Source organism: Orbicella franksi, unplaced genomic scaffold (genome assembly GCF_964199315.1).
Source record: "Orbicella franksi unplaced genomic scaffold, jaOrbFran1.1 SCAFFOLD_693, whole genome shotgun sequence".
In the NCBI taxonomy this organism is placed as follows: Eukaryota; Metazoa; Cnidaria; class Anthozoa; order Scleractinia; family Merulinidae; genus Orbicella; species Orbicella franksi.
Window position 1 is genome coordinate 1 of NW_027670985.1, and position 12,302 is coordinate 12,302.

General features: G+C 38.5%; 3 protein-coding genes across 5 annotated transcripts; 1 reads left to right on the forward strand and 2 right to left on the reverse strand.

The window, feature by feature from the left end:
* Positions 1-211: 211 nt before the first annotated feature.
* LOC145476625 (phosphatidylinositol N-acetylglucosaminyltransferase subunit C-like) lies at positions 212-5,344 on the forward strand. 3 transcript variants are annotated; one of them, XM_081455406.1, is made up of 7 exons: positions 212-1,194; positions 1,474-1,586; positions 2,203-2,258; positions 2,834-2,981; positions 3,676-3,842; positions 4,111-4,166; positions 4,384-5,344. In XM_081455406.1, exons 1-7 carry the CDS (start codon positions 1,032-1,034, stop codon positions 4,413-4,415), a joined length of 735 nt encoding a protein of 244 aa, XP_081311532.1. In that variant the 5' UTR covers positions 212-1,031; the 3' UTR covers positions 4,416-5,344. The 3 variants fall into 3 exon arrangements, 2 of the variants coding, with proteins under 2 accessions (XP_081311532.1, XP_081311533.1); XR_014047247.1 differs by lacking the exon at positions 4,111-4,166 and having other exon boundaries at positions 3,676-3,945; XM_081455407.1 differs by lacking the exon at positions 4,111-4,166.
* A 2,897-nt stretch (positions 5,345-8,241) lies between these two features.
* Positions 8,242-9,343, reverse strand: LOC145476627 (trace amine-associated receptor 9-like). Its single transcript, XM_081455408.1, has one exon. The coding sequence runs from the start codon at positions 9,109-9,111 to the stop codon at positions 8,248-8,250; it is 864 nt and encodes a 287-aa protein (XP_081311534.1). The 5' UTR covers positions 9,112-9,343; the 3' UTR covers positions 8,242-8,247.
* Positions 9,344-9,989: 646 nt separating this feature from the next.
* LOC145476624 (trace amine-associated receptor 8a-like) lies at positions 9,990-12,062 on the reverse strand. The gene has a single exon (XM_081455405.1). It carries the CDS (start codon positions 11,899-11,901, stop codon positions 11,038-11,040), a length of 864 nt encoding a protein of 287 aa, XP_081311531.1. The 5' UTR covers positions 11,902-12,062; the 3' UTR covers positions 9,990-11,037.
* Between the last annotated feature and the right edge of the window lie 240 nt (positions 12,063-12,302).

Here is a 12,302-nt window from a genome sequence, read left to right on the forward strand (position 1 = left end):
CAAAGCAACCAAAATCGTCACTTATCCCCTTTTATGACTAGCTTCTTCAATTAAGGATCTTAAAGAAATACTGTGGAAAGTTTAAGAGCCTTATTTACAAGTTTCTTCTTATTAAAACTAAAACAATAAAAGGAATTAATTATTATACAATATTAATTAAAAATACATTCAGTGGCTGGTCATCCAAAATAACTATGAAGCTAAACCAGTTGGATGACCACCATTAAGGCGAACGGCATTTTTTCCTAATTCATCAAATAAAGACTCTGCCTGTGTACAATACACCAATTGAAAGCTACTGACCAGCTTATTTAAGAACTGATATTGGCAGCTATGAAGGAGGTAGTCATTTTGAATGAAATTGTTTTAAAATGTGAAACTGAAAAGCTTCCAACACGTATCAATTCTCAAATATCATAGGTATGCCCCTGAACTATAGCTCATTTAGCAGGTCTTAGTACATAGCTTGATGTGTAACAAGTCTTTCATTCCATGTGCATCTCAAAAAAGAAATTGGAAAATTATGGGGTGGTCACCCATGTCTTTGATAGGAGGGGGTCACAATTTTATGCCTTCAATGAGCAGATCTTTACAAGACAATTTGCGTGGCAAAAATTTGAACATAGAAAATCTATCAAATATTCACAAGGTTATGATGTTGTGTGCCAAATGGTACTCTTAGGGAGTTAAGGGTTAAAAATAAAGAAACTAAGTCAGAAAGAGGCTTACTTAAGTTTAAAACTAATTAAATCATTTTAATTTATTAGGAAAAAAGAGACTGAAACACTCAAACAGACCCCATCCTAGTGAAACTGTTCACTTCATTAGTTATGTACATTCTTTTGGTTTCCACACCTCATTTTATTCTAATGAACTTTCACACTTTCATGTCTATATATAACGTTTTCATTTGATAATGGTGACATGTTGTCAACAAAACTTCATGTTTTAATATCCCTGACCAACATGTCACAGAAAAATCACATTCAGAAATAACAGTAATGTGCCTTTATTGATTGCCTTTGTTTTGCATGCCCAGTGTTTGCATATTTGTGGCGGCATTTGTGTACATGGACTTTGGACTCCTGTCACCCTCTGTGCTGTTTGCTGTCTCCTCTATGTTGACACTGCTTGGTTACATACTGTTTGATGCTTTGGATGGAGGAAGATTGAGATCCGAATCGAAAAGAACAAGTAAGAACTTTACAACACAGATTAATTATTATCTTCTATTGGCTTCCATTTGCTGTTGCTGACTGGCTGGTCAGGTGTCTGACATTTGCAGACTGCAGACTTCGACTTACATTTAGGCCTAAATTATGCTCCATTTAGCCTGAATATCACTCAGGTTATCCTGAATATAAGGTTAGCTGTCGATAATGGAAATATGAATGAGATATTACTTTAAAAAAACATCAGCTCAGTAACTTGTTCTGTTTGAAGGATTCTATGAGAACCTTTTACTTTTTCCAGGATTAGATGACCTCAAGAGTAGTGTGGTAGTTCTTGGCTCTGTGTTTGCATTGTCTCCAGTTTTGAAGACTTTGACTGATTCCATTAGTACAGATACAATTTATGCCATGACAGTAAGTACTGCCAAGATAAGCCTAGGGTAATTACTTAAAATGATCTTTAGCCATCTTCAAGAACTTATTACTCAAGCTGACGTTAGTAATCATTTGATAACAATTATTAGAAGTAACAACAACATACCTGTTGTGTATTAAATTGGTGGTGTATTCAATAATATTTATCACATATTTAAATAATATTTATCACATATTGTATTTGTACTAAAATAGTAGAATCATATATATAACCACGGAGTGAATATTAGAAAGTCATTTTAACAGGCATCTTCGTTTACATTGATTACTGTCTTTTCCCCTGTTTTGCACACAATCTTTATGTGCTGGGTGGAGCATAGAGAGTAGTCTGCCCACAGACCTCTCTTTTGCCTTGAGTTAATTTAACCATCAAAAGATATAAACAAGCTAAACTCACATAAAAAAATTGCATGGATAGACTACATTGAACAGGTCTGTATGTGCTCTGGTTATGATGTTAGTTTTACAAACAGCTTTGCACAATGTGCTTTCTACATGCACATGAAGCCGTCTGGTATCTTAAAATGACTTTGTTACATATATAGTATACAAATGCACCATGTGCCTTGATGATTTCTTTTGGTTACCTATTCAGACTTTCATGCTCGCAATGAACCTACTACTTTATGATTATGGAACAAGTGCTGCAATGTAAGTGCTGTCTGGGAACATCAATATCTAAAAGCTCTGTATTCCAAACATAAGAGCGGAGAATGTAGAGAATGTGTACAGTACCAAGCTTCATGGATGGCACAGCTTGTCTATGGCCTGGTCATCTTTCCCAGTCTAAAAGTATTTTTTTCATTCTTTCGTTTTTGTTACCCTTCAGGTGTTTTTCTACTATAATTGACTATAATTGAGTTATCCTTTTAAAAGTGTTTTGGTAACTTGAGGCATCTTTCCTTTAAGCGTATTTTGTTTAATCTTGTTTAATGTTTTTTGCCCCTAACTTTTCCACTTTCACTTGCACTTGGGCTTATAATGCAAAGAAAACATCTGTACAAATAATCCTCCACCTTGACACTAGCTGGATCTGTTCTTGTTACTCCCAGGGAACAGCTGGTCATGAGCGCCTTTAATTTGTCAGTTAGGTTTCGTGACAAGTGTTTCTTCTTTCTTTTGCAATATTTCAGTGTTTGTTTATTTGCACTGTCCATAATTAGCACAGTAGTGCGTTTAAAACATTTTAGATAAATTACATTATTTTGATGTTATTATTTTGTCAGTGTTTCCAGGTCCGCCTCTCTGAACGCCTCCATCTTCGCGTCTGCGTGTTTGGCGTCCCGTCTTCCTTCCTCCTGGCATGTGTTCGCCACTGTTACTTTCGCCATGCAGTTGTTTGCTCTCTTTCCGTCTCTGAGAAGACAGCTTAAGGTACTGTGCACAGTCTTCAAGCTCTCTTCATGAAATGAAATACAGTGGAATCCCGATTTTTCGAACCTCCAAGGGAAACGAATATTGGTTCGAAAAATCGGAGAGTTCGAGAAATCGGCGGTAAAATAACAGTGTTTGTCTGAGGGGGGCAAACGCTGACTTTTGGTTCTAATTATCGGGAGGTTGGAAAACCTGAGAGTTCGAGAAACCGGGATTCCACTGTATTGAGTTACAAATTAAAAACAGCAAGAACTAGATTTGAGTCTTTTAGGGGGCGTCAACCATTGTGTTCTGCAGAGAGCTTTTATTTATAGAGATTGTTTTCTGTCTGGCATGAAAATTGTGTTTGTATTTTGCTAGGAACGAGCTAAAAACAAAGGCCACTTGAAAGGAGTTATTGCCTCATGGTACTCTTTCCCATCGAGATTTTTATTAGTTAAATCATACCGTATCTATTGTCTTATTTCAGCGAGTAAGGTGATTCCTAAAGCGAAAACTGTCTTTCACATCAGCAAAAGTTTCTAAGCACATTTTTTCTCTCAAATTTAAAACAGCAAGAACTAGATTTGACAAGCACCTAATGTTAATTTTACTTGGTAATATTTCTGTTATCATTATCCCAGGGATATTAGGGGTTTATTTTTTTGTCGTAGTTAAGAAATGACCCATAACACTGAATTTTGTCTTTGATTAGATGCAGCTTCCCACAAGCCACGTCGTCGTTACTTGGTCTCTAGTATTGGTTGCTATAACGATGTTATGGCCGCTGTCCCCACTGTTTGCAGTATTGCTGGCTCTGGTGCACCTGGCGGTAACGTTTGTGTGTCCGTTTTGGCTGATTAAGCTACAACGGTTGAAAAAGTAAGAACGAATCTCTTGTGGCTGAGAAAAAAATGAGGACTTCAATAGAAACTCAGAACTAGTTTAAGTTACAGTTGGCACGGGAGTCACACAAGTCACTGATGTGGAGTTTCATATTTTTTCGTATTAGATAACAATGAGAAACGCGTGCAAAGTGTCCATGCGCTACGCCATTACCCAGGTGACCTATGCAAACCTTTCAAGTTATTCTTTGATCGCGTAGTTTGGTTTAGCTGTGACTCGTTTGCCTTGGTCATCCTCTCTCTAGATGCAATACAAGTGTTCATATGTTTGCAATGGAGCACTGGAATCAAAGTTGTGAAGGTAGAGAGAACTAAATGTGGTTGACGTTGTGGGACAATGGAACACCCATTCCTTAATTTTTCCAACTGAGAGGAGAAAGTGATGTACGGAAACCTTTATTTTAACCCCGTAGTATTTGTGCTCACTGCCAAGCAGTAGCGACAAGTAACATTGATTTCTCACTTTGAAACGTTATTTCTTTTTGTTTTTTGTTTTTTGTTTTTTGTTTTCTTTGTAGTAATATTCATGGTCCGTGGGATGAAGCTGTGATAAAAGAACACCATGTTGGCAAAGTGAAGTAAACAATTTTACTACAGGGTATTCTGACAAGTTTCACGCACGTTTACACCGCGTCAGTTCATTTTTCGTTAAATGAAATTCAAAGTAACTGTGATAAACGTCTGCACATGCCCAGACATGTGTATGCAGAGCTACGATGACGTCTCGGACATTCCATGTGGCTGGCCTGGTTGCTATGCAAGTGGTTGGTGACGTTATCGTTCTCTCCGTTTTTGAAGGTCATTACAAGACCATTATTTCCACACAAAATCGTGAACAATTTGAGCACTTCGTTACTGACATCAAGTACATTAGAAGCCTGGTGTCCTAATAGAAACGGAGACAGATGATGACAGTGATGGGAACTGCGGTAGCGCGGACAGTATTTTAATTTGCCCAAAACGAACTCGGTACCGAACAAGTGCTTGGTTTCTAAAGAATCTGTTGTATTGCGTTGGCGGGCATGCAATAGGCGATTTGCATGATGGCGTCATGTGACTACAACTACCAGAATCCTTCACTCTTTCTGTTTGTTATGCTAATTGGAGCAATTGTTCTTTAAAACCCACTGTAACTTTAAATTTAAATAGTAAAGAAAAGACGAAAGGAATTCTGATAGTTGAAGTCAAATGACGGCAACGTGCAAATCTGCTTTTGAAGCACTTAGCTGATAATCAAATTGAAGTCGTTAAAGTTATAGTAACCGCCCAAGGAAATTTGGGAAAATCCAAAAAAGCTAAAACCTAACGTTAACTTTTCCCAAATTCGCTGGGGCGGTTGATTTACCTTTATCAACTTCCAGTAGTTAAACAGCCAGGTAGCAGACACTTTGAGTTCGGGCGTATTGTTTTTTAAAGTTTGTGTAACGAACGGAACAGTTCGAAGATTCAGCCGAAGTTTTATTAAAGTTCTCTTTGTCATGAGTCGTGTATCAGTCACAGAAATGGCGTGCTATGTTCTGTAAGAAAATAATTCCTGCTTGAGGTCTAGAAAAACTGCGGAGCGGAACGCGACTGCGTTCATCAGTTTTTCTACGCCTCAAAAGTGCATTACGTGATTTTCTTAGCAAACTTAGAAACACCATCTTTTATTTGAATTAGAATATAGCATGAAAGAACGATTTTTTACGTCTGAGAAGGGGCGGAAATTGTGCTAGTCACACAGCACCCAGGAGATACGTGCTCTGTAATTTCCAGTCGAACATCTATAATCAAAAAATGCAGGCCCAGCTCCATTAGCGAGTATACAGCAGCTATATTCCGAAATAAAGGAGTGGTACTTGATTATGATAAAGGTCGCAGAAGAGGAAAAAAGTCTCATCACAGGTTTGACATAAGGTGGCTTGGTGCCTTTGAAACTGCTCGCTGGTATCCTTGAGATCTTTTTGACATCGTAATTATTCATATTGCCAGAATATAACCATTCTAACGTTTCGGTTTATTAACATCCTCGTTTTTAGCCCAGTATCCTGACTTTTAAGCATTCATGACAAGCTTAGAAAAGGAGAGCACATAAATCATATCTAAGCTTGTCTGAAGGGCAGTAAATAATATATCAAACACGAGAGACAGTGTTTCATCGGGATATCCAAACACCGAGAATAGAGTTGAAAGTACGACGCTCAGCGGAATATTTTTGACGACATTCGAGGTGTTTGGAGAGCCGATGAAACACTGTCTCGAGTGTTTGATATATCTTCTCAATCGAAAAAAGCACTAAGGAGTAAACGGAGAAGTAAAATCGTCAAAATCTATGTTAATTAATTCCGGGTATCCAAACCTCCTTTCTTTGTTTTAACGTGATGAATTATTAATGAGTTTGAGAAAGTCAAATCTCAAGTTGTTTGACTCAAGGTGTCCTAAAACCGTGCTGCAATGGCATCTGGCTCATTTTACTTGTTTATCGAGTAGAATTCTACCAAAAGAATTTTAGTAGATTGGCTAAGTAATTCTTACACCATCAGCCATTATAGTTCGCCCTTAAATTGTCATCATTGACCAAAACGTATTACGAGGTACGATCTCGCGCGAGCACTATCAGACGACAGAATTTTATGGTCGCCTATCAGAAGTAAGTGCCAGCTGTTCAGAGAGGTGGCTCATAAGCGCAGCTTTAGCCTTCAGATATATATATCCCATCTAGATTTCAGTCAGTATAGAACACGAAGATGTAGCTTTTAGGCTGAAACTGGTGTAAGGACGGAGGAACGGCAAGAGGGCGCAGAGGTTACGATATATTATGTAGAAAAGCTAGGGTTCAATTTCTCGTCATCTGTTTTGTTGCAGGTCAAGAGTTGACACAGTATGTATAAAAAATATGAGAAGGATTTGTATCAGTTTCGCAGAATATTTAGCCGGCCAAATCAATACACTAAACAGTGTTAAATCTGTTATTACACCCCATGACGTGACGAATACGACCAATCCGAAGAGCGAAAATCCGTCGTATATTCCGCAGTGTCCTATTGGTCGGATTCCACGGATAGCATTCTACTTCAGTTTCCCGGCATTCGCCACGGCTGCATTCTCGTCTCTGGTGCAACTAACAGAGCGGTCAAACGTCTGCGCATGTGCGAGCAATGGAGCAACTAAAAGGCGGCCAAAATATTTTCATGACACTGTTCTTTTCGTGGGTCATCGGTATCCTATAAATGACATTTTCCTCGTTATTTATATATTTGTTTATGTTTTAGCCGGTACAACGAGAGCTAACGGAAATGATTTGAGAGTTAAAAATTGTTCTACCTTCTGCTTATTGCAGGTCTTTCTTTTCCGTGGTATGTATTTTCCGTGCTCCTTGAATTTTTTGTCCGCCTCGACTTTGCATTTAGGGCACCAGTTTTTCCCAGGTTTGTAGTTTAGAAAAGATTTTCCCACCTGGTCAAAGACCAGGTACAGTCGGTTTGGGATCGGTATTTTGGCCAGCTATGCCCCCATAACGATGGACATGAACATCGTTTGTCGTTTCGATTCATCTCGTTCCTGTGCTTCAGACAAAACAAGGATCCGGATGGAATCCCTCAGTCCTTGCCAAAATTTTTCCAGCTCGTCTGAGCGAAGCCGAATCACGCAATTGTCTTTTTCTTCTCCCATTTTCCCTTCTTTTACACATCGTTTGTCGTCCGTTTCCGGCGTCACGCATCGTGTGATTAATAAAAACATTAATCACATGCATTGCTTGGTTTGACGCCACTGTGAAGTGTGTCTATATGCATTTCCTGAGGGCATGCACTATTAATATAAAAGACTACCTAGATTATTGACATAATCAAGTCAGAGATGATATATGGGCCAAATTAAATGAAGCCAAAATTGCAGTCTTGCTTTCATTATTTAATCACGGATGTCCCAACCATTTACTTAGGATCGACTTTATGAAATGTTTATGAAGTTTGAAATTAACATTACATTCTCGAGCACCTGTCGACGCAATGAAAAGACGCTTAACTCAATCCAGACCGCCGTTTTAAATTTGCATTTAAGGGCACATCAGTTTCTTGAATCAAAACTTTGGCTTCGTCATTGATCATATGGAAGCAATACTAATGATGTTCGCAGTCGATAGATCGTCAAAGTAACCACTTTTTTCGTGACCAGGCTTGTAACTAGAAAAGATGATAAACTTCCCATTACTGGATATTAACTCGACCCTACATCTGAACCGTAATTAAAAATGTGTTGAATATTGCCATCATCTCACATTTAAAAAACAGTTTATAGATGATACTAACGTTTGATCCTTTCGCCTTAATCGAGGCTTATCTACAACATACTAAAATATTAAAGCTCAGTCTTAGAGAAAAGTTTAGCAGGAATACTTTGCGCTAGTTTCCTCCGCGGATAAGCTGTTTTATTTTCATCTTAATATCTTTCTTCAAAAATGCGTAAGCCAAAGGATTAACCGAGGAGTTCAGAACCAGGAATAATATGAGGATCAAGCCAGCTTCATCGGAGAAATTATGACAAGAAAAAGTCATGCACAAAACTAAATAGTTTACAACCCCGTAGCATCCCAAGAAAAAAGCGACAATGGCGATTATGAAGGAAGCCGTTTTGTGTTTCTTGCGACGTCTGCGCGAGTTTGCGTTATCCGTGGATGAATGGTTAAATTGAATGTGTAGTTTTTTTGCAGCTTCTTTGGCTTCTTTGTGAGACTGTGCGCGTGCAACAACGAGGATATGAACAACAGTATAGAAGAGCAATACGCAGGATATTATGTCAAAGGCGGACACGCAAGTTAATAGTAAAATACTATGAGCAATGTTGGAATTTGTGGCGTACATTCCCACGAGAAGTGACAGCGAGATAGCGAAAGGAATCAACCATGCTATCAAGATAACTATTCCGGGGCGTCTCACAGTCATGGAGGTATTGTATTTTAAAGGATGAACGATGGCGATGTAACGATTCCAAGTCAAGGAACAAAGATTTGTAACCGAAGAGTGAAGGAAGAACCAGAAGAATGCCTTTTGTACCCCCACGTTACACGCCATCGAGTAATTGCAAAAATAACTCGACGGAAAAACGGTGATTCCGACGCCAAAGTCAGCCACTACTAAGGAAAGGACGAACTTGTTGGCCGAGGAATGAAGGCGGCGATTTTTGGCGACAAGAAGTACTACGAAGCCGTTTCCTGCTTCTGTTATGATTGAAAGTATCCAGCCGAATGAATTAAGGAGACTTTCCATGTTGTCCCGGTGCGCTTCTTATAACGACCTATTGCAGATTACTTGCTAATTCGTTTCTGCTCCCGGTTTCTCAGTGCGTGTGTTATGATCACTTGTCGGCTCCACAGATATCCAAATGTACATCGTACGAACCGATTGATATCATTTTACGATGCTTCATAAATTCATTTTACATACCAGTTACCTTTATGCCAATATGAATAACAATGAATGAAATCAGGAAACAGTTTTTTAAAAGGGTAAACTGTCACGACCATCATTTACCCAAGACCATCCCTTACAACAAGTCATCTGAAACATTGTTTCCGTCACTGAATAATTTTGTTCTGTTGACCTTTTCTCTCAATCAACTTGTCCCAAATTTCAATTGGTTGAAGCTAAGCAGAGGCACGCAAGGCTTACAAATGTATATTCTTGTTTTTGTGGTAGTGTGAAATGACCTCTGGATATTGGATTTTCTGATTCGGGAATTGGACTCCAAAGGGGAAAAGTACTCAATACACCTGATGATATTAGAGAAAGCTGGCAGAGAAATTTATAAAGCCCGCAAAACTCGAGCAATTTGTAAAAAGCTTTAGTTCACTTTGCGGATTGAATGAGATTTCAGTGTGTGTATCCAAAACAGATATTCACTTGTTCAGCCATAATCATGGTTATCGAAAAAATTTGGAAGTAAGCTATCGATCCCTGAAGTGCTTTCAAAATCATCACCATGTACGGTATTTATTTCTCACATACTACCAACAGCCAAATGGCCTGAAATGTTTTGATTGAGAAGATATCCTGATTAAGTTTCGGCGTCATCCAGTCTTAAATTTATAACCCTTACTGTTTCCGCTTTCTCAGTTTTTTCAGAGAATGAAAATTAAAAAAAAAAAATTATTTAAATTAAAATTGCAGAAAAGTGATCTAACTGACAGAAAACCTTTTGCAGAAAATTAATGAAACAGACTTTCAGCCTAAAAAATATAAATAGCGGTCGAAGAGATGTCTTTCTCGACAGGATGAAGGGAATTTTGGCCGGTTCAATAACAATTGAATCTTTAGCTTTTCTATACCATTTCGCCCACTGAAGACTGTAATTAAGACAGTCGAAAGCTTGTGTTTTTTGTATACTTTAAGCCAGAAAATGTTTTTATATTTTACCATGTTTCATCCTGGCTGGGGCCCTTCTTTATTTTCGAATATTTTCAATCACCGTTTAGTGTGTTCCCTGCTTTATATATCCAAATAAAAAAACATCCCGCTTATCACAAAAGGTAGAGATTTTATTCCATGCATTGCTTGGGTTGACGCCACTGTGAAGTGTGTGTCTATATGCATTTCCTGAGGGCATGCACTATTAACATAAAAGACTACCTAGATTATTGACATAATCAAGTCAGAGATGATATATAGGCCAAATTAAACGAAGCCAGAATTGCAGTCTTGCTTTCATTATTTAATCACGGATGTCCCAACCATTTACTTAGGATCGACTTTATGAAATGTTTATGAAGTTTGAATTTAACATCGCATTCTCGAGCACCTGTCGACACAATGAAAAGACGCTTAAAAGGTTCCACCGTTTTAAATTTGCATTTAAAGGCACATCAGTTTCTTGAATCAAAACTTTGGCTTCGTCATTAATCATATGGAAGCAATACTAATGATGTTCGCAGTCGATAGATCGTAAAATTAACCACTTTTTTCGTGACCAGACTCCTAACAAAAAAAGATGCTAAACTTCCCATTACTGGATATTAACCCGACCCTACATCTGAACCGTGATTAAAAGGTGTTGAATATTGCCATTATCTCACATTTAAAAAACAGTTTATAGATGATACTAACGTTTGATCCTTTCGCCTTAATCGAGGCTTATTTACAACATACTGAAATATTAAAGCTCAGACTTAGAGAAAAGTTTAGCAGGATTATTTTGCGCTAGTTTCCTCCGCGGATAAGCTGTTTTATTTCCATCTTAATATCTTTCTTCAAAAATGCGTAAGCCAAAGGATTAACCGAGGAGTTCAGAACCAGGAATAATATGAGGATCAAGCCAGCTTCATCGGAGAAATTATGACAAGAAAAAGCCATGCACAAAACTAAATAGTTTACCACCACGTAGCATCCCAAGAAAAAAGCGACAATGGCGATTATGAAGGAAGCCGTTTTGTGTTTCTTGCGACGTCTGCGCGAGTTTGCGTTATCCGTGGATGAATGGTTAAATTGAATGCGCAGTTCTATTGCAGCTTCTTTAACTTCATTGTGAGACTGTGCGCGTGCAACAACGAGGATACGAACAACAGTATAGAAGAGCAATACGCAGGAGATTATGTCAAAGGCAGACACGCCAGTTAGTTGTATAACATTTTGAGCAATGTTGGAAGTTGTGGCGTACATTCCCACGAGAAGTGACAGCGAGATAGCGAAAGGAATCAACCATGCTATCAAGATAACTATTCCGGGGCGTCTCACAGTCATGGAGGTATTGTATTTTAAAGGATGAACGATGGCGAGGTAACGATCCCAAGTCAAGGAGCAAAGATTTGTGACTGAAGAGTGAAGGAAGAACCAGAAGAATGCCTTTTGCACGCTCAAGTTACACGCCATTGAGTAATTGCAAAAATAACTTGACGGAAAAACGGTGATTCCGACGCCAAAGTCAGCCACTGCTAAGGAAAGGACGAACTTGTTGGCCGAGGAATGAAGGCGGCGATTTTTGGCGACAAGAAGTACTACGAAGCCGTTTCCTGCTGCTGTTATGATTGAAAGTATCCAGCCGAATGAGTTAAGGAGACTTTCCATGTTGTCCCGGTGCGCTTCTTACAACGGCCTATTGCAGATTACTTGCTAATTCGTTTCTGCTCCCGGTTTCTCAGTGCGTGTGTTATGATCACTTGTCGGCTCCACAGATATCCAAATGTACATCGTACGAACAGATTAATATCATTTTACGATGCTTCATAAATTCATTTTACATACCAGCTGCCTTTAGGCCAATATGAATAACAATGAATGAAATCAGGAAACAATTTTTTAAAAGGGTAAACTGTCACGACCATCATTTACCCAAGACCATCCCTTACAACAAGTCATCTGAAACATTGTTTCCGTAACTGAAGAATTTTGTTCTCTTGACATTTTCTCTCAGTCAACTTTTCGCAAATTTCGATTGGTTGAAGCTAAGCAGAGGCACGCAAGGCTTA

Excerpts from the sequence above, each read along its gene's own strand:
- LOC145476625 (XM_081455406.1), top strand. The coding sequence starts at position 1,032 with ATGCCCAGTGTTTGCATATTTGTGGCGGCATTTGTGTACATGGACTTT. Across the intron at positions 1,195-1,473 it reads ATCCGAATCGAAAAGAACAA|GATTAGATGACCTCAAGAGT; the intron begins GTAAGAACTTTA and ends TACTTTTTCCAG. Across the intron at positions 4,167-4,383 it reads CTGGAATCAAAGTTGTGAAG|TAATATTCATGGTCCGTGGG; the intron begins GTAGAGAGAACT and ends TTTTCTTTGTAG.
- LOC145476627 (XM_081455408.1), bottom strand. The coding sequence starts at position 9,111 with ATGGAAAGTCTCCTTAATTCATTCGGCTGGATACTTTCAATCATAACA.
- LOC145476624 (XM_081455405.1), bottom strand. The coding sequence starts at position 11,901 with ATGGAAAGTCTCCTTAACTCATTCGGCTGGATACTTTCAATCATAACA.